The sequence below is a fragment of the Tursiops truncatus genome, chromosome 5 (genome assembly GCF_011762595.2).
Source record: "Tursiops truncatus isolate mTurTru1 chromosome 5, mTurTru1.mat.Y, whole genome shotgun sequence".
NCBI lineage: Eukaryota > Metazoa > Chordata > Mammalia > Artiodactyla > Delphinidae > Tursiops > Tursiops truncatus.
In genome coordinates, this window is record NC_047038.1 from 71,406,739 (window position 1) to 71,433,923 (window position 27,185).

Genomic DNA, 27,185 nt, shown 5'->3' on the forward strand with positions numbered 1-27,185 from the left:
TAGATATCGAGTTTGTCTCTTCTTATAGGTGCATCCAGGGATAAAGTAGCCAAATGTTACACTTTAAATTCCATTAACCAAATGTAAAATAATAGAATATTTTCCATTTTCTTCATTCTTGAACATCAGTCCAACAAGGAATAAGGAGTTTTGCCAGTGAAGTTGGTTAGACATCCAACATTTACCATGTAGTCTCATCAGTTCTTTCTTTTATGCAAGTTTATCTACAATTTTTTCTTGTTCTTTGCCAAGGTTTTTTTTTTTTTTTATCGTGGAAGTACTGCTTTTATAAACTTATGACCACCTTGGGGATGGGTGCTGGTAACTGCTAAATGCTAACAGACAAATAGATGCTGCTCCTTTAACATGTCTTCCTGGAAAAACAGACATTCTCCCTCAGATACCTGCTTCCTAATATATACAACAGACAATGCAGCAAAATAGTCAAGACTTCTTGGGTGACCTTCCAGGTTTTTTTCCTTGACTGATTTTCTTTCGCACTACGATCACTGAGATAAACTGCTTTAATAAAAACTTATCCACTTAGGAAAATCAGAGAACCCAAACCATAAACCCAATTGGAGTCAGAATGACTATGAAGATGTCAGCAGTTAAAAACAATGTTCCCTTTTAACAATAATAGATTCATCTTTCCCCACTACCCCAAGAAGGGTTTTAACACTGACTTGCTGTGCTTATCAATGTGAAAACGTTCTGATCCCTGGGAAATCATCTTCTGGAACGCAGGAAATAAAAGTGCCCAATTCTGAATGTCTGCAATAGCTGACATAACACAGAGTCACCAATTGCTAGTCGTTGGAGCCAGAAGTTAAACTGCATCCAAGATGCTAGGATATTGGCTCTGCGTTCTGATTTACAGAAATAGAACTTTATCGACGGAAAAACACCAGGATACGTAACATAAAAAGAGACTTGGTCAAAATTACTCCGTTTCATACACATAATGTTCATGTAAAAATAAAAACTTCCAAATATTTTTGATACAGAAAATAAAATATATATCAAGCATTGACTTTCAATGAGGTTTCCCTTTTTACCTCCTTGGTACAGGTTTCAAGATGTAAGTAAAATGCAAACGAGTACACACACACCCCCAGTATATAAATGGTGACACATATATAAAGTATTTTCCTGAGAAAATGCAAAGATGCAAGAGAAGTTTTCATGTAGGGCTCAGACAATCTGTCATAAAGACAAAAGGTCCCCAGTGGAAGAGTTTGTTTTCATGCAAAAAACCTGGCAGGAGAAGAGGAATGCAACTCTTGGGGTTGGATTGGCAGCCTCTGAGCTCCCTTAAAGCCCTGAAGTTTATCATTCTCTGAATTAATTCTTCCAGTGAGACCTCCCAGAATTACGTAAACTGTTCCTGAGGGACATTTTGGGAAGTTGTGTTTATTCTTTTAGGCCACCAGCAGAATATAAAAGAACGCAGTTCTTGAGAGCTGACCATAAGCATATATCCATTAGCTAAGCAAGGAACCTAAAACAATGGGCTCTTCTAAAACTTCACCATACCGAGGAGACATAAAGTCACCGAGGTCATCAAAAGGACAGTTGAGGGGGTTTCCCTGGCGGCGCAGTGGTTGAGAATCTGCCTGCTAATGCAGGGGACACGGGTTCGAGCCCTGGTCTGGGAAGATCCCACATGCCGCAGAGCGGCTGGGCCCGTGAGCCACAACTACTGAGCCTGCGCGTCTGGAGCCTGTGCTCCACGAAAAGAGAGGCCGCGATAGTGAGAGGCCCGCGCACCGCGATGAAAAGTGCCCCCCCCGCCGCCGCTTGCCACAACTAGAGAAAGCCCTCGCACAGAAATGAAGACTCAACACAGCCAAAAAAAAAAAAAAGAACAGTTGATTCATATTGTGACTCTTTAAAATGAAACATTTTTCATTAAAAAATCTTGGCCCCTACATTTTAGAAAGCACTTCCCATAGTCACAGTCTTTCTTGCCCTGTATTTCTACCTCCACACATACACACTGGGGCATGATTCTCAAGCTCCTCAACATTCATTCCTATCCTCCATCAGGGATCTTAAAACCCTGAACAAAAGCAGAGTGAAAGAATGGATGGGGTGAATCAGAGAAGACTCTAAATTCTTTTATTTAGCTGTAAGCAAGTAAGAGTGCAACAGAATTTCTTTTGGTGTATGAATGCTCCCAACATGTTCTTAAACAACAGAAAAACATGGAATGCTCAATTCAATGGAGAATCAACCGGCGAAAGCATTTCAATAGAGTGAGAGAATCACAATGTTTCTGTTCTACTATAAGTAAATTATTTTAAAGTACATTTGACATTTTAAAGGTGTACAAATTCAGATGTTTTTGGAAACTTGAAAACCCACAGAGTTTAGGAAGTCGAAGGCTGTGAACTTCCCTCCTTATTTAATCCATGCTTTGTTTTGCATTCCTCACAGGTAAGCAGGCAGTGCCTAAAATAGAAGCAAAAATGTTGGTTTGTACTTTGACACTGGAAGCTCTAGTCTGAACACAATATTATTTAGAGATTTTTAAAAAAGTTTTAATTGATGTATAGCTAATTTACAATGTTGTGTTAGTTTCTGGAATACAGCAAAGTGATTCAGTTATATGTATACATACGTTTATATATATTCTTTTTCATATTCTTTTCCATTATGATTTATTACAGGATATTGAATATAGTTCCCTGTGCTATACAGTAAGACCTTGTTGTTTATCTATTTTATATATAGTAGTGTGTATCTGTGAATCCCAAACTCCCAATTTATCCCCGCCCCCTTTCCCCTTTGGTTACCATAAATTTGTTTTCTATGTCTGTAAGTCTGTTTCTGTTTTGTAAATAAATTCATTTGTATTATATTTTAGATTATTTAGAGGTATTTTCTATGCTAAAGTTCTCAAGCCTAATATTTTTCAGGAATTATCAGAGCTGTTTCTTGGTTTCAGACTCCCCGAATTTCTTCCACAAAAAGGCCATTAATGATTTTCCTGTCCAATGTTGTTTTCACCATGTTGTGCTGCATCTCAAACAGAATCCACTGTGACAAGTAAGGGCTCTTTAGAGAAATGTGTCCCCAACGCTAGTCTTATAATACCATGGTAGAAATAGCTATTATTTACTGAGCTCTCACTGAGTGTCATGAACAATCATTTCTATTCCTTACACCATCCCATGAAAAAAATTCTGATCACCATATTATACAAATGAGAAAACTGAAGATTTGAGAGTTTAAGAAACTTGTCCAAGGTCACGCAGCTTAGTAAGTTAGCAGTTAGAACCCCCTTTGATCCCAGCGACTCTTAACAGCAGAGGTAACGCCACTTACTCCACAGTCCTACTGCTTGTATCCCCTAATGAGAATCATGATTTATATTAATATAGTAAAGGCTCTGAGAAGTCCTGCAGTCAAGAGCCCTGGTTAAATTTGCGTAACCCCGTGACGGTAGAAGCTGTGTCTGCTGATCAAGGCATTCTTTAGAGACTTGTACAATGCTTTGAACATAGTAGGTACTTACTAAATGTTTGGTGAGCAAATGAAATAGGTAACCCAGATAAATCATAATTATTATTGAATTTGAATAGCAACAACTCAAACTTTGAGTTTTTTTCAACATATGAATGTTAAAAACTATTTTAATATTGTAAATGGTGAATGATCTTTCATTTACTTTTTAATAATTATCTTTATTATAATCCCTTAATCAAACAGAGTGCAGGGCTTCCCTGGCGGTGCAGTGGTTAAGAATCCACCTGCCAATGCAGGGGACACAGGTTCAAGCCCTAGTCCGGGAAGATCCCACATGCCGCAGAGCAACTAAGCCCATGTGCCACGACTACTGAGCCCATGTGCCACAACTACTGAGCCTGTGCTCTAGAGCCCACGAGCCACAACTACTGAGCTCGTGTGCCTACAGCCCGTGCTCCACAACAAGAGAAGCTACCGCAATGAGAAGCCCGCACACTGCAACGAAGAGTAGCCCCCACTCGCCGCAACTAGAGAAAGCCTGCGCGCAGCAACGAAGACCCAACGCAGCCCAAAATAAATAAATATATTTATTTAAAAAACCCCAAAAAAGCAGAGTACAAACCTGTTATGCCCTGGACCAAAACCAGCCCCACGCAGCTGACCTTCAAAGGAATGGAATTTACTCTGGCATACTCTTATGTATGATGCCTTTCCAAGGCCAAATCCCAAGATACCAGCAACTGTAAGAGCAGGTTAGGAAAGATAAATAATTTAAAGGTTTGGAATCTCCTCCATTAATGGTCTTCTCGAACTTTATTAACAGCAATAATTCTTATATCAAAAGTACCCTGATGAATCAATGAACAAAATCTCTGGGAATGAAGTTCCCTATTAAAGAGCAGTATTGGGAACTGGAGACTTTTGATCTCCTCAGTTTTGAACTGGAGGTAGAAGGGCTGGGATAGAGCAAGCAAGGGTGATGCCCAGACAGGGGCAGCCAGAGGGAGGCCCAACTGGCAAACAAAGCTCTGAAGCCATGGGGAGGGAGAGATGGGACTTGGGTTGTGGCTCTAGGTAGCCTCCAAATCACGGGGTAGGAGAGCCCCTTAATTTTCTTTATGGATCGGAGTATGGGGAGCTGCAGTCCATCTTGCATGTCAGGGAGGAAGGTCACGAGGCAGAACCATGGAAGACGTTTTCAACCTGCTATTCTTGCTGGGAATGAGGTTTCAGGTCGTAAACCGGAATACGTCCTCTGTGTACGTAAAAGGTCTATGGATAACCAGTATAAGAAGGTGAAACCCTACGTTTATGGTAAATGTACTATTAGAAAGCCCTGATTTAAAAAAACTATTCATTTGTTATGTCCGTTATAGAAAATATTTGGAAAAGACTGGCCAAAAGAAGAAAATTAAAATCTCTCATGGAGCTATCATTCAGACTCTGCTGTTGATGTCCTCTTGTTATCCTGCCAGGCCCTCCTAGTTCATGCTTTAGAGGACTAAGGTGAAGTCCCTACTGCTCAGCTTCCCATCAGAAAGTATCAAACGAACTAAAAACTCCAAGGTGGCAAAAAATGGAGACTGTTTTTTTCAGACAGTCAATACAGGCAATTTGGTTAACCTGGACATTCCTATCTCCAGTTGCTATAAACACCTTCTTTTTAAAAAATGAAACATTTTTTTGGCCTCTCCCGTTGCGGAGCACAGGCTCCGGAGGCACAGGCTCAGCGGCCATGGCTCACGGGCCCAGCCGCTCCGCGCCATGTGGGATCCTCCCGGACCGGTGCACGAACCCGTGTCCCCTGCATCGGCAGGCGGACTCTCAACCACTGCGCCACCAGGGAAGCTCAAAAAATGAAACTTTTTTTTTTCCTTTTATGACTTACGTGCAACTTTAGGCAATGATCCAAATCTTGGATTAGCTGCTAAATAACCTAAGAAGTAATGTATAAATGCATTATTATTTCATTTTATAACTTATTTAAATTTATAAAGTATAAGAAGTCTTCAGGGTTTAAGATATACACAGATTCTTAATCTAAAGAGATGATCTTAAAAGAGATAATTCAAATCTTGATTGAATTTAACTCTCAAGTAGTAGTCATTTTTGGCAAGTAACAAGTAATGGCTTTAATGTATAGAAAAAGAACGTGAAACAGACAATTCATGATGTATTTAAAGATATCAAGGCAAGGTGGAGATAACAACTTAGTTCTAAGCAATTAGTCGTTGCCCCCTCCCCTTTTAAAGTAACTCAACACAGAGTTTCAATTTAGAGATTCAGAGTATATATAATCACAATTTTATTTATTTATTTTTGTTTGTTGTTTTTAAGATTTTTTTAAATTAATTTTTATTGGAGTATAGTTGCTTATAATCACAATTTTAAAATGAAAGCATTTCCACCTATGGTGGGCAGAATAATGGATGTTCCTACAGATGTTCCCATCCCAATCCCTAGAAACTGTGAATATATTATCTTACACAACAAAACGGAATTAGGGTGGAAAATGGAATTAAGGTGGCTAATCGGATGACTTTAAAATAGAGAGATTATCCTGGATTATTTGGCTGGGCCCAATGTAATCACGATGACCCCTGAATGTGGAAAAAGGATTCAGAGACAGAACCAGACAGACGGCAGTATGGGAACTTGGCTCCACGCTGCTGGCTCTGCAGACAGAGGAAGGGACCATGTGCCAAGGAATGTGGGTGGGTTCCAGAAGCTAGAAAGGGAAAGGAAGCCCTAGAGCCCCCAGAAAGGAATGCAGCCCTGCTGACACTTTGATTTCAGCTCAGAAAGACCCATTTTGGACTTCCGCCCTTCAAGACTGCAAGCTAATAAATTTGTATTGTTTTCAGCCACTGTGTTTGTGGAAATTTGTAGAAAAGTAATACACAACCTGGAAAAATATATTTGTACAGGGCTTCCCTGGTGGTGCAGTGGTTAAGAATCCGCCTGCCAATGCAGGGGACACGGGTTCGAGCCCTGGTCCAGGAAGATCCCACATGCTGCGGAGCAACTAGGACTGTGCACCACAGTTACTGAGCCTGCGCTCTAGAGCCCGTGAACCACAACTACTGAGCCCGTGTGCCACAACTACTGAGCCTGCGTGCCTAGAGGCCGTGCTCTGCAACAAGAGAAGCCACCACAATGAGAAGCCCGTGCACAGCAGCGAAGAGTAGCCCCTGCTCTCTGCAACTAGAGAAAGCCCGCGTGCAGCAACCAAGACCCAATGCAGCCAAAAATAAATAAATATTTTTTAAAAAGAGAAAATAAAATAATTTTAAATATATATTTTTGTACAGATGTAAGAGATGGTAGATTTTGAGCAAGTAGTTTAATATTCATAAAACATAATCCCTATACATAGATGTCATGGCCATATTTGTTTTTCTGTGTCAAAAATGTTCTGAAAAAGGCTTATCACTGACTAATGTATTTCCACAAAAAGACCATCTTCAAGTTATAAAAATGAAATCATATTTAATAAATCAACTTTAAAGACAACAATAATACTGACCGAAATGAGATTCTTCTAGATATATGACATGTGGTCTTTCAGACCCCAAAAGAGCTAAACATCTTCCCTCATGTTTGCTGGGTACAAGTACTCTCTAAAATCCTAGTAATCAGCAGTGTTCAGTATAATGGGCTTCCACAGGGTCAGGTGCCTTCTTGCTGTCTGGGGACTAAGCAATGCTTATAGGTTCTCTGGCTGGATAGAGTCGGGGAGAAAGAAGAGGGCAAGGAACAAGGAATAGAGGGGAACAATGGACAGTGCTAAGAGGCACGGAGAGGTTATGTGGGTGACCCAGGGCGGCCGTCAGTCCTCATGATCTGCTGTACACGGGTGCCCCTCCTGAGGCAGATGCAGCCTCTCTCCAGGACAAATGGCTTGGTGTTCAGAGCTTGGGTGAATTTCAGCCCCATTTACTTCTTCCCTGGAGCACCCTTGTGCAGGGAAGTATCTGTCTAACCATATACCAAGGCCCTAGGAGACACAGGAACTCTGGTACAGAGACAGGCACTGCAATAGTTTCCTGGGGCTGCCGTAACAAATTACTACAAACTCAGTGGTTTAAAACAACACAGATTTGGGACTTCCCTGGCAGACCAGTAGTTAAGACTCTACGCTTCCACTACAGGGGGCACGGGTTTGATCCCTGGTCAGGGAACTAAGACCTCATGTAGCGCGGCCAAAAAAACCCCCCAAAAAACCCACACAAATTTAATACGTTACAGTTCTGGAGGTCAGCAGCTCAAAATGGGTCTCACTGGGTGTTTTAGTCCATTCGAGCTGCTATAACAAAATACCACAGATTGGGTGGCTTATAAAACAGCAGACATTTATTTCTCACTGTTCCGGATGCTGGAAGTCCAAGATCAGAATGCTGGCATGGTCGACTTCTCGTTGTATCCTCACGTGGTGGAAGGGGCAGGGCCCTCTGTGGGGTCTCTTTTGTAAAAGCACTAACCGCCTTCATGAGCTCTCCACCCTCACGCCCTAATCACCTGCAAAGGCCCCACCTCCTAATAGCATCACCTTGGGCTTTAGAATTCCAATCTGTGAATTTGGGGTGGGCGGGGGAATACAAATATTCAGACCATAGTACAGGGCTACGTCAAGGCATCAACAGAGCTGCAAGCCCTTCTGAAGGCTCTAAGGTTTCTTCCTTTCCAGCTTCTGGAGGCCACTCATTGCTTGACTCATGGCCCCTTCCTCCATCTTCAAACTCAGGAATGTTGAGCTGAGTCTTTCTCATGCTGCCATCTCTCTGGTTCTGTCTTCTGATCCACTCTCACTTTCAAGGACCCTTCTGATTATATTGGGCCCATCTGGATTAATGACCTTAATTCCAACTGCAAATTTAATTTCTCTTTGTCATGGTCACTCATTCCGGGAAATAGGACATCTATGGGAGGGAGAGCTGGGGACGTAGGCTAGAAACAGGCAAAAGCCCGCATAAATAAATTCTTCACCAAAAAATAAATGCCAAGTACCAAAACCCGCCAGGAGGACCCCAGAAAACTGGATTCTCTTAAGTTAAACTATGTACCAAATACTGAATCTTACCATGGTGGACCAGTCCTTGGGTGACAAGCATGCTTACAAGAGAAAAAGGCAGAGCTGTAAAACAGAAACGCCCTTCAATATTGGTATTTTAAAACTTGGCCCCTCACCTAGAAGAATGAGGGAGAATTACTCTGAGTGTTTTCTCTTCCTGCTTTGGCAGTGAGATTTTAGTCATTTTTTATTTTACTAATTTGACACATATTAAGCACCGCATGGAGAATTTTCTTGGGGTCTGCCCCAGGCACTCAACCTAATGCACAGCATTAATGTGACAAAACCTAGATCCCCTGCCACTCCGTCTCTGAGACCCACCATGCACCGGATTCGGATCACTACATACAACACAGGCATCTTCATGTGTGTGCGCTGAGCTGGGGAATTTGGGAGTTTCCATTCGCTATATATTTTGAAATTTTCAATCCTGCATGAAAGTTAAAAAAAGAGGACGATAAACTGCACACCCTATCTACTATAGTTCCCTGCTTTTGTCTTTTATGACATTTTGTCACACAATTTGGATACGTTTATTTTCTGAAGATTACTACATTCGAGGTAAACATGGGCCATGTTTAGAGATGATTTTTATCTCTAAACAGGCAAGTGAGTCCAGAAAAGGAAGTTTCTAGTTCTGTCAAAATGTGTCAAATGACTTCTTCCCAAAGCACAGAGAAGAGATAAAAAAAAATCGGTTGCTATTTGATTTGTCTTGGTTGCTAGCTCTTCCTAGTAACCAAGACAAATCAAATAGCAACGAATTTTTCCACTCAGAGCTATCTACCTGATGGTAGGCAAATGGGTCATACTGAAATGTTAAACTACTAGGGCTTAAATAAATTACTCACTCATAAGTTGTCAGAAAATTTCTAGCAGCACAATCAATAAGAAGTAATGAACAGTGAACATCAACTTCTAAGGAGTGTTACTTCCAAAAACAACTGATACTGGATTTGAATGATTTAAGAAATAAAAATGAGTATTTCAAAGTAAAATTATCCCTATGCCAGCAATATTGGGACTATATCTATAGGCTGTATTATGACATTTTCAAGTGACAAGTCACGAATTTTTAAAATTAAACGGGACTTTAATGCACAACCTCAGTTCACACCCTTGTCTCATATAAAGCAGGCCCGGAAAGAGGAAGAGACTTGGCAGAAAAGGTTACTTCAAGACATTGTAAGGGAAGTATTAACAGAATGCTGCCACTCTTCATTCATTCCACGAATATTTAATAGGTACTTTTTATATGTGAAGCAGTGTGCTTGGCTCTGGGAGGGAGCAATGAACCTGAACTTGATGAAGGTTAGAGTTCAGTGGAATTGTGGAAAGTCTACTCTTTCAAGAAATTCTAAATAACACTCTTGGTACACATTCTCGGTCACATGAAAGAAAGTGTTAGGTGTGCATCACTTTTTGCTAAGGGGGGTAAACAGCTCCTAAATCAGATATTATCCCAGACCTTAAAAGGGTCTCAATATGGACTTAAATTCCAAGCAGCCTCAGGTATCAGTGTCTTCAGGGAATTATGCAAAGTCCCTGCTCAAAAATAAATCAATACCATAATTCTAATACGATATTAGGCAGTTTATTGCAGCAAAAACAGTATTAACAAAGATTAAGAGGGATGCAATTACCTCTCTTCCAGAAACTTTCTTCTTGACATTCCCGGATAATCTTTGAAATCTCTGATTTGTGGATGTGCAGTTTTGATTTTGGACAAAACAACAGACTCTGCAAGGAAAGTTACGTGATGACTTGACTGAAATCATCAGAAGAGCATCTGCTCTGTCTTCCCTAGAGGAGGGCGAGGAGGTCTTTTCACTCTGGTCACACAGCGTGCGTTCTTTCCCGCTGCCAGCACTGTGCAATGGCCAGTTTCAGCCAGTGCTTTCCAGCTGTGAACGATGGATGGACTTAACCAAGAAAAGAATCACAGGTGGAGAAGCAGAGTGATTCAGTGACTAGTGAGCATGAAGCAGATACCTGGTCAGAATGCACTACTGCTGAGGTCACATTTTCTTTCTTACGTCCAGTCTCTGTCTATGCAGTCCCTGTCCCTGCAATGACACTCACTCCCTTTGCCTACCTGGTCTTCTTAAGACCCAGTTCAAGATCTCCTCCTGGGTGAAGAGAGAGACTTCCCCTACAGCATAATATTTACACATCTGGGATCTCACTCAGAGCATTATTACAAGTTATCTATTTATAGATCTGTATTCCAATTTACCTATTTATACTTCTATAAGCATTTTTAGACGGTGAGAAACTATAGTCTAAAAAGCATCAGCAGACTGCTTTTTATTTTTCTACATACTTTACTTTTTATCTTAACAGTTTTTTTTAAACACATTTATAAATGGTCTGCACATAATATCTGGGGGAACTATTGATATGGTTGACATTATTTTTATGAGTTCTACAGTACTTTTTTTTATCATGTTGATGTGCTACGATCTGGACTAACTCCCATCTTTTATTATCCTCCCCTTTTGTAGGTATGTATGTGGTTATTCACTTACTCTCACCCACATTCTCCATCCTCGTTCTCTGCCCATCACCGCCATTCTGGGTGTTTAATGTGGATCTTTTGTTTGTATATATGCTTGCAAAATGTTCATTGTTTGGGGTGCCTGCAGTATTTAATGCAAATGGCATTGTTTTATACATTTAGTTTTATTACTAAAAATGTTTTCAACTCAGTTCTACACTTGTAAGATCTATCCATGTTGCTATATTTATCTAGTCCACTGTTTCTAACTGCGGCATGATTCTCCAGGACGCTTCTGAGTCCCCATCTCCAAGTGTCCCCTTACAGACCCACATGAGAACGCTTTTCAGATATGTATCTAGAAGTAAAATACAGGGCATGCATATTCCAGTTGAACAAAGTCTTGCGAGAGTGCTCTCCCCAATGGCTACACCAGCATCCACTCCCATCAGCAGCGTGTGAACATTCCTCTATATGCCTAAGAACCGCATAAGAGCTAGTTAAGCTGGATTCCAAGCAGGTTAGAGTAAAGAAAGGATGTTGTAACACTTGGCATTATCCAGTTTTCTAAAATTTAACAGTCTAATAGGTATAAAGCAAAGCAATATTTTATTGTCTGATAACTAATGTGTTTGAGCATCTCTATGTAGTCTTCAGCCAGACTGTCCTTCTCTGTTGAGGCAATCCCTGCAACTAGACCTCTGTTGTAATCTTTTCTTGTTCAGTGACTCATTAATTTTTTATTGTGGTAAAATACACATAACAGAATAGTTACCATTTTATACATTTTTTTCATCCTCTCATACACTTTATTTTTTTTTCATTTTATATTGGAACATAGTTGTTTTACAATGTTGCGTTTAACCATTTTAAAGTATACAGTTCACGGCATTCAGTGTATCTACAATGTGTGCAGCCATCACCGCTATCTAGTTCCAGAGCTTTTTCATCACCCCAAAAGGAAATTCCATACCCAGTAAGGAGTCTGTCCTCATTCCCTCCTCTCTCCAACTGCCTAGCAACCACTAATCTGCCTTCTGGATTTGCCTATTCTGGGTATTTGGTACAAACAATATCATACAGCATGTGACCTTTCGTGGCTGGCTTCTTTTCCTTTGCATAATGTTTTCAAGATTCACCCACGTGGTAACATGTATCTGTATTTCATTTCTTTTTATGGCTCAATAATATTCCATTGTATGAATATAACACATTTTGTTTCTCCATTCATCCACTGATGGACATTTGGATTGTTTCCACCATTGGCTATTGTGAATAATGCTGCTATGAACATTCCTGCACAAGTTTTTGTTTTCAGCTCTGCTGGGCCATACTGCAACTCTACGTTTAACTTTTTGAGTTTTGCACAGGAGCTGCACCATTTTCTAATCCCACCAACAATGTAGGAGATTTCCAATTTTTCCACATCCTTGTCAACATTTGTTATTTTCTGTTTTGTTTCTTTTTTTTGGCTCCGCCATCCGGCTTACAGGATCTTAGTTCCCTGACCAGGGACTGAACCCACGTGTTTTGTTTCTTTTTTTTAAATTAGCACTTTAAATGTTTTTAATATAAATTATTCAATTTATTTAAACTAAATAAACTGAATTCTTTCTGTTTTTGACTGTGGTCATGCTAGTGATTGTGAAATGGTGGTTTTGATTTGTATTTCCTTAATGACTAATGACATTGAGCATCTTTTCATCTGAATATTGGCTATTTATATATCTTCTTCGGAGAAACACCTATTCAAGCCCTTTGCTCATTTTTCAATTGGGCTGTCTTTTTGTTATTGAGTTGTAAGAGCTTTTTATATACTCTGGATACTAGACCCTTTTCAGATATATGATTTGTAAATAATTTTTCCCATTCTGTGGGTGGTTCATTTGTTTCTTAGAAACAAATTTTATTTAATTTTTTCCTTAAGTCACACTGCTATTTCTTTGTTTGTGAATTACTTATGTAGGTCCTCTGCCATTCATCTCTTGGAGTTTTAGTGTTTTTCTTGTTGAGGTGCAGTTCCATGGCTTTTGAAGTTCACCTTGCTGATTTTGCAAATGTTCTTTTTTGACTCTTTGTTTGTAGTAGATGTCAATGTGAATGGTGATCACTATTCCCTGAGCACTCGCACACAGGCCAGGCACTGTGCCAAGCATTTTACGTGCATGATGGTGACATGCAAGGATCCTGTGGCACCTGTGCCTTCAGAGCTCTACAAACAGCCCAAGCAGGCAACCTCCCTCTTCTTCCTCTACAACTCCCCATAGCACAGCACACGTTAGTGGTGGTCAGGGTGAGTCACAGTGACCAGGGAAGAATCTGGTCACCACTTACGTTAGCTCAGCAAGCACTCTTCCTCATCCCAGTGCAAATACTTCTTCTTGGTTCTGCCTGTGGCTGTGGCAGAAATAAGCAACACCTCCCTCCCTCTCCTCCCGCGAAACACACACACATACACACATCCATGGGCAGGGACCCCAACTATCACAACTGCTGTGAGTCCTGCAGTCAAGACTGAAGCTGCTGCAGTGTCCCCAGGGAGCTCTGGTGATCCTTTTCGGTAGAACCATAAATGTTTTATGGATCTCCATTTCACAAAGGCAACTTGGGTGTCTAAATTCCTTATGATGTGATATCATTTGTCTATTTGCCTCTCCTAAACTTTGCTCCTTAAATATCATCTCCTCCATAACGCATTTTTAGCTTGAAAAGGTTGACTCCAGAGAACATGAACTCTACTATCCCATCACAATACTTTCTCTTTTCTTCACTTATGTGTCCCCGAAACAAACAGTATTCATTCTCAAGAAGTTGAAAAACTGTGTCCCTGTTAACACTGGGGTTCTCAATCTGATGCCTAATTTAGTAGTTAAGGACTCTGCCATCCCAAACAGGAACACCTGTCAGCAGCATAGCCTTAGTATGATTAGCCTTGATAACAGAAATGAAAAAACATGCATCCTGTAGCATTCTGTGAGATTCAATTAAGAGTTTTGTTCTGGTAAAGGAAACCTCTTCAGTCACTGACAACCTATGGAAGAGTTAGTTAAGCTGAATTCTACACAGGGAAGAGTAAAGAAAGGATTTTGTAAATAATTGAAAAGGCTCCTTTTCAAGGCAGCCAAAAATACACTTTCCTTCCCCGTTCTATTTTCCCTGAACCCATCCTACAAAGCGCCAGACAGAAAAAACTAAGATGACTGATCAAGGATGAGGTTTAAGGGAAGTCCTGTATGATGTTCCTCTTTAAATGGCAGACTTTCAAATTAGAAATATACCTGCTTGCTTGGTGGTGGCAAATGGGGACCTTTATCTTGGTGTTCATGCGTCGACACTGAAGCCATGATGACTTTGTCTTTGCTTCTCTTCTAGTTGAGTGGGCTCAGCTTCCTCATTTGACCCGATGTCTAAGGAAAGTAGAAGAGAGTCACCATGCCGTGACTGAACATTTATGTCAACCGTAAAAACACCCTTAGGATCAACTCCCCTATTTGGCGACCTTATTTTCATTTTGTCGTTCACCTTCATCTCCAGCCACCTGCAAACTCACTTTCTAATGCTCCTCCTCTACCAACACACACACATTAACTGACTAATGGTGACAGATCAGAGGAAGAGTGGAGTGAGATGTCACCTGAGGCACTATGAAATGTTTTATGAACTATAAACTGTCATCAAAAAATTTCAATTCATTACAAGGTCATTAGCTACACAAATATTTACTGTCTATTATGTGCCAGGCCAAGGGATACAAAGGATAAGACAAAATCAGTGCTAAAGGAACTCACAGGGGAAGACAGACAAGTCAGCGGTTACACAACATGCAAAGGGCTTCCCTAGAGGCATGCACACGGTGCTAAGGAAGAAAGGCTTGTTCTCTCTGGTCAGGTCTGAAGACACCAAAGACCAAGATTCTTGAGCTTTCAAGAGGGTCTGTGGGGCTACTGGAACGTCACGCCGGCCTCTGCTACCACAGGCTCACCCTGCATTCCGTACCCCCTCCCCCCCCCCCAGCCTGAGTGACCCAGAGCCCCCGAATCAGCTGTTACTTTAACCCCATCCTGTCTGAGCCAAGAACAGATGCCCTCAGGCGACCTGCATGCAGAGGCGGGGCCAAATCCAAAGCTGAACCCCTGGAGCTGTGCGAACAAACAAGAGAAAGGGAAATCTCTCCCAGCAGCCTCAGGAGCAGCGGATTAAAGCTCCACAATCAACCTGATGTACCCTGCATTTCTGGAATACCTGAATAGACAATGAATCATCCTAAATTGAGGAGGTGGACTTTGGGGGCAACTGTAGACTTGGGGTTTGCTTTTTGCATCTAATTTGTCTCTGATTTTATGTTTATCTTAGTTTAGTATTTAGAGTTCATTATCACTGGAAGATTTGTTTATTGATTTCGCTGCTCTCTCTTTTTTTAATATATATATTTTTCCCCTTATTTTTGTGTTCTGAGTGTGTATGTGTATGCTTCTTTGTGTGATTTTGTCTGTATAGATTTGCTTTTACCATTTGTCCTAGGGTTCTGTCTGTCCGTTTTTTTGTTTGTTGTTGTTGTTTTTATAGTATACGCTTGTTATTGTTGGTGGATTTGCACTTTGGTTTGGTTGCTCTCTTCTTTCTTCTTTTTAATTACTTTTTAATTTTTAATAATTTTCTTTATTTTTTATTTTAATAACATTATTTTATTCTTTCTTTCTTTCTTTCTCTCTTTCAATCTTTCTTTCTTTCTCCCTTTTCTTCTGAGCCATGTGGCTGACCGGTGCTCTGGCCGGGCGTCAGGCCTGTGCCTCTGAGGTGGGAGAGCTGAGTTCGGGACATTGGTCCACCAGAGACCTCCAGGCTGCACATAATATCAAACGGTGAAAGCTCTCCGAGAGATCTCCATCTCAACGCTGACCCAGCTCCACTCAACAACCAGCAAACTACAGTGCTGGACGCCCTATGCCAAACAACTAGCAAGACAGGAACATAACCCCACCCATTAGAAGAGTCACTTCCTAAAATCATAATAAGGCCACAGACACCCCAAAACACACCACCAGACATGGTCTGGCCCACCAGAAAGACAAGATCCAGCCTCATCCACCAGAACACAGGCGCTAGTCCCCTCCACCAGGAAGCCTACACAACCCACTGAACCAAACTTACCCACTGCGGGCAGACACAAAAAACAGTAACTACGAACCTGCAGCCTGCAAAACAGAGACCCCAAACACAGTTAAGTCAAGCAAAATGAGAAGACAGAGAAACACACAGCAGATAAAGGAGCAAGGTAAAAACCCACGAGGACAAACAAATGAAGAGGAAATAGGCATTCTACCTGAAAAAGAATTCAGTGTAGTGATAGTAAAGATGATCCAAAATCTTGGAAATAGAATGGAGAAAATATAAGAAACATTTAACAAGGACCCAGAAGAACTGAAGAGCAACCAAACAATGATGAACAACATGATAAATGAAATTAAAAATTCTCTAGAAGGAATCAATAGCAGAATAACTGAGGCAGAAAACGGATAGTGAACTGGAAGATGAAATACTGGAAATAACTACTGCAGAGCAGAATAACGAAAAAAGAATGAAATGAATTGAGGACAGTCTCAGAGACCTCTGGGACACCATTAAATGCAACAACATTCAAATTATAGGGGTCCCAGAAAAAGAAGAGAAAAAGAAAGGGACTGAGAAATTCTTGAAGAGGTTATAGTTGAAAACTTCCCAAAATACTCAATCAAGTCCAGGAAGCACAGAGAGTCCCATACAGGATACATCCAAGAAGAAACATGCCAAGACACAGATTAATCAAACTATCAAAAATTAAATACAAAGAAAAAATATTAAAAGCAGCAAGGGAAAAACAACAAATAACATACAAGGGAATCCCCATAAAGTTAACAGCTGGTGTTTCAGCAGAAACTCTACAAGCCAGAAGGGAGTGGCAGGACGTATTTAAAGTGATGAAAGGGAAAAACCTACAGCCAAGATTACTCTACCCAGCAAAGATCTCATTCAGATTCAATGGACAAATTAAAACCTTTACAGACAAGCAAAAGCTAAGAGAATTCAGCACCACCAAACCAGCTCTACAACAAATGCTAAAGGAACTTCTCTAGGCAGGAAACACAAGACAAGTAAAAGACCTACAGTAACAAACCCAAAACAATTAAGAAAATGCTAATAGGAACATACATATTGATAACTACCTTAAATGTAAATGGATTAAATGCTCCAACCAAAAGACATAGACTGGTTGAATGGATACAGAAACAAGAGCCATATTTATGGTGTCTACGAGAGACCCACTTCAGACCTAGGGACACATACAGACTGAAAGTGAGGGGACGGAAAAAGATATTCCATGCAAATGGAAATCAAAAGAAAGCTGAGTAGCAATCCTCATATCAGACAAAATATACTTTAAAATAAAGACTATTACAAGAGACAAAGAAGGACACTACATAATGATCAAGGGATTAATCCAAGAAGAAGATATAACAATTGTAACTATTTATGCACCCCACATAGGAGCACCTCAATATATAAGGCAAATGCTAACAGCCATAAAAGGGGAAATTGAGAGTAACACAATCATAGTTGGGGACTTTAACACCCCACTCTCACCAATGGACAGATCATCCAAAATGAAAATAAATAAGGAAACACAAGCTTTAAAGGATACATTAAACAAGATGGACTTAATTGATATTTATAGGACATTCCATCCAAACACAACAGAATACACTTTCTTCTCAAGTGCTCATGCAACATTCTCCAGGACAGATTATATCTTGGGTCACAAATCAAGCCTTGGTAAATATAAGAAAACTGAAATCATATGAAGTACCTTTTCCGACCACAAGGCTATGAGACTAGATATCAATTACAGGAAAAAATCTGTAAAAAATACAAACACATGGAGGCTGAACAATACACTACTTAATAAACAAGAGATCACTGAAGAAATCAAAAAGGAAATAAAAAAATACCTAGAAACAAACGACAATGAAAACATGATGATCCAAAACCTACGGGATGCAGCAAGAGCAGTTCTAAGAGGGAAGTTTATAGCAATACAATCCTACCTCAAGAAACAAGAAACATCTCAAATAAACAACCTAACCTTACACCTAAAGCAATTAGAGAAAGAAGAACAAAAAAACCCCAAAGTTAACAGAAGGAAAGAAATCATAAAGATCAGATCAGAAATAAATGAAAAAGAAATGAAGGAAACAAGAGCAAAGATCAATAAAACTACAAGCTGGTTCTTTGAGAAGATAAACAAAATTGATAAACCATTAGCCAGACTCATCAAGAAAAAAAGGGAGAAGACTCAAATCAATAGATTTAGAAATGAAAAAGGAGAAGTAACAACTGACACTGCAGAAATACAAAGGATCATGAGAGATTACTACAAGCAACTCTATGCCAATAAAATAGACAACCCGGAAGAAATGGACAAATTCTTAGAAAAGCACAACCTTCCGAGACTGAACCAGGAAGAAATAGAAAATATAAACAGACCAATCACAAGCACTGAAATTGAGCTTTTGATTAAAAATCTTCCAACAAACAAAAGCCCAGGACCAGATGGCTTCACAGGTGAATTCTATCAAACATTTAGAGAAGAGCTAACACCTATCCTTCTCAAACTCTTCCAAAATATAGCAGAGGGAGGAACACTCCCAAACTCATTCTATGAGGTCACCATCACCCTGATACCAAAACCAGACAAAGAGGTCACAAAGAAAGAAAGCTACAGGCCAATATCACTGATGAACATAGATGCGAAAATCCTCAACAAAATACTAGCAAACAGAATCCAACAGCACATTAAAAGGATCATACACCATGATCAAGCGGCGTTTATTCCAGGAATGCAAGGATTCTTCAATATACGCAAATCAATCAATGTGATACACCATATAGCAAATTGAAGGAGAAAAACCATATGATCATCTCAATAGATGCAGAAAAAGCTTTTGACAAAATTCAACACCCATTTATGATTAAAAAAAAAACAAACCAGAAAATAGGCATGGAGGGAAATTACCTCAACATAATAAAGGCCATATATGACAAACCCACAGCCAACATCGTTCTCAATGGTGAAAAACTGAAATCATTTCCACTAAGATCAGGAATCTTAGACAAGTTTGCCCACTCTCACCACTATAAGTTTTAGCCACAGCAATCAGAGAAGAAAAAGAAATAAAAGGAATCCAAATCGGGAAAGAAGAAGTAAAGCTGTCACTGTTTGCCAATGACATGATAGTATACATAGAGAATCCTAAAGATGCTACCAGAAAACTTCTAGAGCTAATCAATGAATCTGGTAAAGTATAGGATACAAAATTAATGCACAGAAATCTCTTGCATTCCTATACACTAATGATGAAAAATCTGAAAGAGAAGTTAAGGAAACACTCCCATTTACCACTGCAACAAAAAGAATAAAATACCTAGGAATAAACCTACCTAAGGAGACAAAAGACCTGTATGCAGAAAACTGTAAGACACTGATGAAAGAAATTAAATATGATACGAACAGATGAAGAGATATACCATGTTCTTGGATTGGAAGAATCAACATTGTGAAAATGACTATACTACCTAAAGCAATCTACAGATTCAATGCAATCCCTATCAAACTACCAATGGCATTTTCCACAGATCTAGAACAAAAAATTTCACAATTTGTACGGAAACACAAAAGACCCCCGAATAGCCAAAGCAATCTTGAGAAAGAAAAACGGAGCTGGAGGAATCAGCCTCCTGGACTTCAGACTATACTACAAAGCTACAGTAATCAAGACAGTATGGTACTGGCACAAAAACAGAAATATAGATCAATGGAACAGGATAGAAAGCCCAGAGATAAACCCACGCACATATGGTCACCTTATCTTTGATAAAGGAGGCAAGAGTATACAATGGAGAAAAGACAGCCTCTTCAATAAGTGGTGCTGGGATAACTGGACAGCTACATGCAAAAGAATGAAATTAGAACACTCCCTAACACCATACACAAAAGTGAACTCAGAATGGATTAAAGACCTAAATGTAAGGCCAGACACTATAAAACTTAGAGGAAAACATAGGCAGAACACTCCATGACATAAGTCACAGCAAGATCCTTTTTGACCCACCTCCTAGAGAAATGGAAATAAAAACAAAAATAAACAAATGGGACCTAATGGAACTTAAAAGCTTTTTCTCAGCAAAGGAAACCATAAACAAGACGAAAAGACAACCCACAGAATGGGAGAAAATATTTGCAAGCGAAGCAACTGACAAAGGATTAAACTTCAAAATATACAAACAGCTCATGGAGCTGGGTATCAAAAAAAACAACCCAATCAAAAAATGGGCAGAAGACCTAAATAGACATTTCTCCAAAGAAGATATACAGATTGCCAACAAACACATGAAAGAATGCTCAACATCACTAATCACTAGAGAAATGCAAATCAAAAGTACAATGAGGTATCACCTCACACCAGTCAGAATGGCCATCATCAAAACATCTACAAACAATAAATGGTGGAGAGGATGTGGAGAAAAGTGAACCCTCTTGCACTGTTGGTGGGAATGTAAATGGATACAGCCACTATGGAGAACAGTGTGGAGGCTCCTCAAAAAACTAAAAATAGAACTACCATATGACCCAGCAATCCCACTACTGGGCATATACCCTGAGAAAACCATAATTCAAAAAGAGTCATGTACCACAATATTCATTGCAGCTCTCTTCACGATAGCCAGGACATGGAAGCAACCTAAGTGTCCATCGACAGATGAATGGATAAAGAAGATGTGGCACATATATACAATGGAATATTACTCAGCCATAAAAAGAAACAAAATTGAGTTATTTGTAGTGAGGTGGATGGATATAGTTTGTCATACAGAGTGAAGTAAGTCAGAAAGAGAAAAACAAATACCGTATGCTAACACATGTATATGGACTCTAAAAAAAAAAAGGTTCTGAAGAACCTAGGGTCAGGACAGGAATAAAGATGCAGAGGTAGAGAATGGACTTGAGGACACAGGGAAGGGGAAGGGTAAGCTGGGATGAAGTGAGAGAATGGCATGGACATATATACACTACCAAATGTAAAATAGATAGCTAGTGGGAAGCAGCCACATAGCACAGGGAGGTCAGCTCAGTGCTTTGTGACCAGGTAGAAGGGTGGGATAGGGAGGGTGGGAGGGAGGGAGACGCAGGAGGGAAGAGATATAGGGATATATGTATATGTATAGCTGATTCACTTTGCTATAACGTGGAAACTAACACACCATTGTAAAGCAATTATACTCCAATAAAGATGCTAAAAAAAAAAAAAAAAAAAAAAAAAAGAGGGCAGGAAGACCAATTTGGAAGGTGCTATAGTACCCCAGGCAAGGATGTGAAGAGACCTGAACCAAGACCCTTGTGGGAAGGCTAGAGATGATAAATTTGTATCTGGAAATATTGGATTTGGGTGCCTTCTGGGCATACATTGCAATTAGCCAGTAGGGATTAGAATATTTGAGGATTTGGGTCTGGAGTTAACAGATTAGGGGTAGGCTAGAAAGATCAATTTGGGAGTTGCCATCATTGAGATGATAGGTAAAGCAGGAAACATCAATAAAATTGTCTAAAACGAGTACTGGAGAATGTGAACACTGAGGCCAAGGGAATACCAACAAGAGGAAAAAAAAAAAAAAAAACAAGCCAAGGAGATGACTGAGAAAGAATAGCTGATACAAAGGAGAGGGAGTTTCTGAAGGAGGATCGTGAATCATTGGTGTCACATGGCTGAGAAAAGTGATTTCGCAACAATGGGCATAGTCCAGGTGGACCACGCGCTACCGCACCACCTGCCCCGCCAATGGCCAATGCACTCTGCAGATCCGCACTCCATGACAACCACTGATTTCCATGCAAAATGAACCTCTCATCATACACAGTTCTGTTTCCTACTAAGCTGCCAGAAATACAAGCCAAGGGGACCCGTTCTTGTACCAAGTTTCACTTTCAGCACCTAATGTTACTGTAGAGGCAGCGTGATGCCCTAGGGTAGAAAGACCTGCTTTCAGATCCTGACTCTACTCTTTGCTAGCCCTTGCTTTGGGGCAAGTGACTTAAAGTGCCTGTGCCTCAGCTTTCTCACCTGCTAAGTGCAGGTGATGGACCTTGATGGGCTGTTGCAAAGAAGAGGGATGAGGTCCATAAGCATTAGCTCAGCACAAGCACACAGTGAGTGTGTGAGCAGTAAAGGGCAGCTGTCAGAGCCCTGGGCGCTCTACTTCTTGAGGACCTCCAGGAAGTGTTTGCTGACCTAAGGCCAAATTAGATTATCTTTGCTTAGTTAGGCCATTGCCTCAAATCTGGAAGCAAAGATACCACAACACAGCTTTGGTGGTCAAGTCCCCTCACACCCAATTATCACTGGTCCACATCTAAGCAGGCCTTCTCAGGGTCTCGCCTTCCGGGTGCAGCCCTCACCCCATGCCCAGGTCTGGTTTGGGGTCCCTCTGCTTCCTCCGTTGTTGGCGGCGGCAGGAGTGCTGACAGGTGGGCAGTGGGAGGGAGGCGCTCAGCAGGATGGGGGTGGGGGCGTGTGATCGGACCCACAGGCACAGGGGGGTCACTGCACTTTCTGGTAGGGGAGCGCCGGCGGGGATATTTTTTTGGGGGGGGGCCGGGATCAGCCTGCAGGAATCCGCCGCCATCCCAGCGTCGCGGCTGGAGCCCGGGCCAGCGAGGAGCGGTTGGAAGAGGCGATGCTAGGCCAAGTACTTCCGTCCTGAGGACCCCAGAAGTAATGCGGGCAGAGGAGGCCATCCCCTCTCGCCATCCCTTCCGCTGTCACCGCCCCGCCCCCCCCCCCCCCCAGGCGGGCTCATACGCGGGGCTGAGAATCGCCTCAGAGGCCGCGTCTCAGGCGCCCGCCCAGCAGAGCTCGCCTCCCCGCGCGGCCGCCGCTGTAGCCCGGATGCTCCCGCCTCCCCGGCGCCCGCGCCCGTCCCTGGCGACCACCCCGGGGCCCGTGGTCCCCTTACCGCGCTCGCTCCCGGGACCTCGCCTGTGCTCGGTGAGCTTCCCTCTGCCTCTTTCTTCCTTTTGCTCCGGCCCCAGCGGCGCACCGCCCCTCGCTTCCTCACGTGAGTCACTCAGCAAGTGCACCCCATCCCCCATCCTGCTGTCTCTGATGGTGGCCTCACACCTATGCCCAAGTGCCCAAGCTGAAACCCGGCTGTTGCTAGAATCTCCCACCTCATCTCCAGGTCTTGTCCTGACACCTGGTAGATTCTTTTGCCTTTCAAATAACTCCTTTCTTCCCAACAAAAACAGCGACAGCTATTTATTGAACACCCTCCCTGGGCCAGGAGGCTACATCCTGCAGCCTGTTTTTTCTTTTTTTGAGGTGTAATTGACATATAACATTATATTCGATATTTGTATACATAACAATTCGATATTTGTATACATTGCAAAATGATCACACAATATGTCTAGTTCACATCTTTCACTATATGTAGTTATCAAAAAAAGTCAGCCCCCCAGCCTTGGGATGAGGACTTTCTCGTTTTTATTTTCGGTATGCAGGCCTCTACTGTTGGCGGCTTCTCCCGTTGCGGAGCACAGGCTCCGGACGCGCAGGCTCAGCGGCCATGGCTCACAGGCCCAGCCGCTCCGCGGCATGTGGAATCTTCCCGGACCGGGGCACGAACCCGTGTCCCCTGCATCGGCAGGCAGACTCTCAACCACTGTGCCATCAGGCAAGCCCAGGGTGAGCACTTTTAAAATCTACTTTCTTAGCAACTTTCAAATATGAAATATAGTATTAGTAACTATAGTTGCCGTGCTGTGCATTACATCCCTGTGACTTAACTTATTTTATAATTGGAATTTTGCCCCTTTGACCCCCTTCACCCATTTTGCCCATCCTTTTGCAATCCTTCCTACAGCTCTTCAGGGTGAGTGCTGTTACCTGCATTTTATGGACTAGGCAACTGGGTTGTGCAAGACCACACTGGGAGCTTGGAGTCAAAGCGTGGTCAACATGGCTCCCAAGCGTTCTCTTTCCGTTGTTCCTTGTCCATGTCCTCCCCGTTCCTGCCACTCCCAACCTCTACACATAGGGGGAGCTGCTGGGTGCTTTTACTACCTGTATCACTCACCCCAACCTCAGCTGCGATTGTTCCCTGACATGCCACTGGGACTCCTGGAGTGTGCTGAGTTGGAAGAGGGAAGTGTGGATCACTGGAAGGCCCTCATCATTTCTCATCTTTTCTTCCTGGCCTAATTTTGGTCTCTACTCCTCCGGCCTCAGCCCCCTTGCTGGCCCCTCTGCCATCCACCTTGCCTTCCTTCTGTTCCTTGAGTTCACCCAGCTCTTCCCACCTGAGGCCTGGCATGGAGCCTCCACCTGTCTGGACTCCTTTCCCCATCAGTCTTGTCCTGGCTTTTTCCTACTTATCCTTCTCTGACTCTTCCTCAGGAGGACCTTCCCCAGCCCCAACCCAGCCTAAAGTGGGTCTTCCTTCTCCTCGTTCATAGCTCTTATCATGAGTTGTTGTTATATACCTCTTAGTGTGCTTATTCCTTTAAAACCTGTTCCGCCTGCCTCAGTGTCATTTTCATGAAGTACAGAAAAAGACGGTGTCTGTTTTGCCCACCATTGTATACTTAGCCTCTCATATTTGGAGGGGCCCAGTAAAGAGCTGCTGAAAGAACGAATGAATCAGTGAGCCTGGGTCCAAAGGCTGCCTGTCGAGATACTGTTGTTTTGGGCAGAATCTGTGTTCCCCCCAGTACATCCCCCAGACCACGTTCCTCCATGTGATTCACCGCTTTCTTTTCACTCCCACTTGCCCCTCCAAATGAAAGGGGATACAGTTCCATTGCTAATTTTACTTTGTATTACCGGAAGTCAGAAATAACCCTCTGCCACTTCATGGTCTAAAAAGAAGAGCTTTATGATTGGTTTTGTTATAAAAATGAACAGCTCTCCGTTACACCGAAGTTTATCTTCTGACAAACATGCTACGGGCGATTGTCCTTTTAACATCTTGATACAATAAAGTCTATGTCCCCACCCTCATTTCTACTTTCCACCAGAATGTTTTTGTTAATGGTCTTAAATAACTAGAAGTTACCAATATGCAATGTGTGTTATGTGAGTTCATCACTTGCTACTGGTTGGACAAATCTGAGGTGCCCATGTATTGTTCTAGGCACTTTCAGAGACAAAAGAGAAAAGACAGGGGTCCCTCCAACAAAGGATTGATCACTTCCCAAAGAATGAGGATAAAATAAAATATCCTTGGCCCTAGAAGTAGATAACACTGAACAGAGCCTTTCTTATTGTTTAATTTTATTTTTTTAAAAAATTTTTTATTGAAATACAGTTCATTTACAATGTCGCGAGCAGAGCCTTTCTTAGGCAGTGCTTCAGCTGCCTCAGGATCATGATCACAAAGTTGATGGTCGCTGGCTAATGCTATGAAAAATGTGGCTGATTTAGAAAGTGCCAAAACGTTCGTGGCTGGCTGCAGCTTGAAAAATTTCCATAGCCCCACACTATCCTCAGGAAAGATCCCAATTCATCAGCAGGGCCCTGCAGGGTTCAGCTCCTGCCTGTCTCTTCAGCACATCGATCTTTGGCCCTCTAGCCCTACAGCGTGACTGAAGTTTTCCCTTCTCATGCTTTTGCATGTGCTAGAGCTTCAGCTTCTCCACCCCTCTCTCACTCATTCTTTTTTTTTTTTTTTGATGGAAGTATAGTTGAGGTACAATATTATATCTTACAGGTGTACAAAATAGTGATTCACAATTTTTAAAGTTTATACTCCATTGATAGTTATTATAAAATATTGGCTATATTCCCTGTGTTGTACAATGTATACTTGTAGCTTATTTTATACATAATAGTTTGTACCTCTTAATCCCCTCCCCCCTTCCCTCTCCCCACTGGTAGCAACTAGTTTGTTCTCTATATCTGTGAATCTGTTTCTTTTTTGGTTACATTCACTAGTGTGTCGTATTTTTTAGATTCCACAAATAAGTGATATCATACAGTATTTGTCTCTCTCTGTCTGACTTATTTCACTTAGCATAATGTCCTCCAAGTCCATCCATGTTGCAAATGGCAGAATTTTATTCTTTTTTATGGCTGAGTAGTATTCCATTGTGTATGTACTACATCTTCTTTACCCATTCATATTGATGGTTGCTTAAGTTGCTTCCGTATCTTGGCAATTGTAAACAGTGCTGCTATGAACATTGGGGTACGTGTATCTTTTCAAATTAGTGTTTTGGGTTTTTTTGGATATAAACCCAGGAGTGGAATTGCTGGGTCCTATGGTAGTTCTATTTTTAGTTTTTTGAGAAACCTCCATACTGTTTCTTACAGTGGCTGCACCACTTTACATTCCCACCAACAGTGTATGAGGGTTTCCTTTTCTCCACATCCTCGCCAACATTTGCTATTTGTGTTCTTTTTGATGACAGCCATTCTGACAGGTGTGAGGTGATATCTCATTGTGGTTTTTAATTTGCATTTCTCTGATGATTAACGTTGCTGAGCACCTTTTCAAGTGCCTGTTGCCCATCTGCATGTCCTGTTTGGAAAAATGTCTATTCGGGTCTTCTGCCCATTTTTTTTTTTTTTTTGCGGTACGCGGGCCTCTCACTGTTGTGGCCTCTCCCGTTGCGGAGCACAGGCTCCGGACGCGCAGGCTCAGCGGCCATGGCTCACGGGCCCAGCCGCTCCACGGCATGTGGGATCTTCCCGGACCGGGGCATGAACCCGTGTACCCTGCATCGGCAGGCGGACTCTCAACCACTGCACCACCAGGGAAGCCCTTCTGCCCATTTTTAAATCAGGTTATTTGTTTTTCTGACGTTGAGTTGTATGACCTGTTTATATATGTTGCATATTAACCCCTTATCAGTCATATCATTTGCAAATATTTTCTCCCATTCAGTAGGTTGTCTTTTTGCTTTGTTGAGGGTGTTACTCATTCTTAAAGACTGGGCCTAGGGATCACTTCCTCTCGGCAGCTTGGCCAGACTCAAGTTTGCTTTCCCACCTCCTGGGCTCCCATGGCACTTTGCAGTGGATACCTATTATGCATATGTATGTGTGCATATGTATG

General features: G+C 41.7%; 1 protein-coding gene across 6 annotated transcripts; it reads right to left on the reverse strand.

The window, feature by feature from the left end:
• Positions 1-2,099: 2,099 nt before the first annotated feature.
• Positions 2,100-23,191, reverse strand: OCIAD2 (OCIA domain containing 2). 6 transcript variants are annotated; one of them, XM_073805233.1, is made up of 8 exons: positions 23,085-23,126; positions 22,508-22,589; positions 14,318-14,446; positions 10,186-10,282; positions 8,552-8,605; positions 5,360-5,407; positions 4,094-4,211; positions 2,100-2,454 (listed from the first exon to the last, which is right to left on the reverse strand). In XM_073805233.1, exons 3-8 carry the CDS (start codon positions 14,381-14,383, stop codon positions 2,373-2,375), a joined length of 465 nt encoding a protein of 154 aa, XP_073661334.1. In that variant the 5' UTR covers positions 14,384-14,446; positions 22,508-22,589; positions 23,085-23,126; the 3' UTR covers positions 2,100-2,372. The 6 variants fall into 6 exon arrangements, with proteins under 6 accessions (XP_073661334.1, XP_019783752.1, XP_073661335.1 ...); XM_019928193.3 differs by lacking the exon at positions 22,508-22,589 and having other exon boundaries at positions 23,085-23,191; XM_073805234.1 differs by lacking the exon at positions 10,186-10,282 and having other exon boundaries at positions 23,085-23,130.
• Between the last annotated feature and the right edge of the window lie 3,994 nt (positions 23,192-27,185).

Excerpts from the sequence above, each read along its gene's own strand:
- OCIAD2 (XM_019928193.3), bottom strand. The coding sequence starts at position 14,383 with ATGGCTTCAGTGTCGACGCATGAACACCAAGATAAAGGTCCCCATTTG. Across the intron at positions 10,283-14,317 it reads TGCCACCACCAAGCAAGCAG|AGTCTGTTGTTTTGTCCAAA; the intron begins GTATATTTCTAA and ends CTTTCCTTGCAG. Across the intron at positions 8,606-10,185 it reads AGAAAGTTTCTGGAAGAGAG|CTCTGCCTTTTTCTCTTGTA; the intron begins GTAATTGCATCC and ends TCTGTTTTACAG.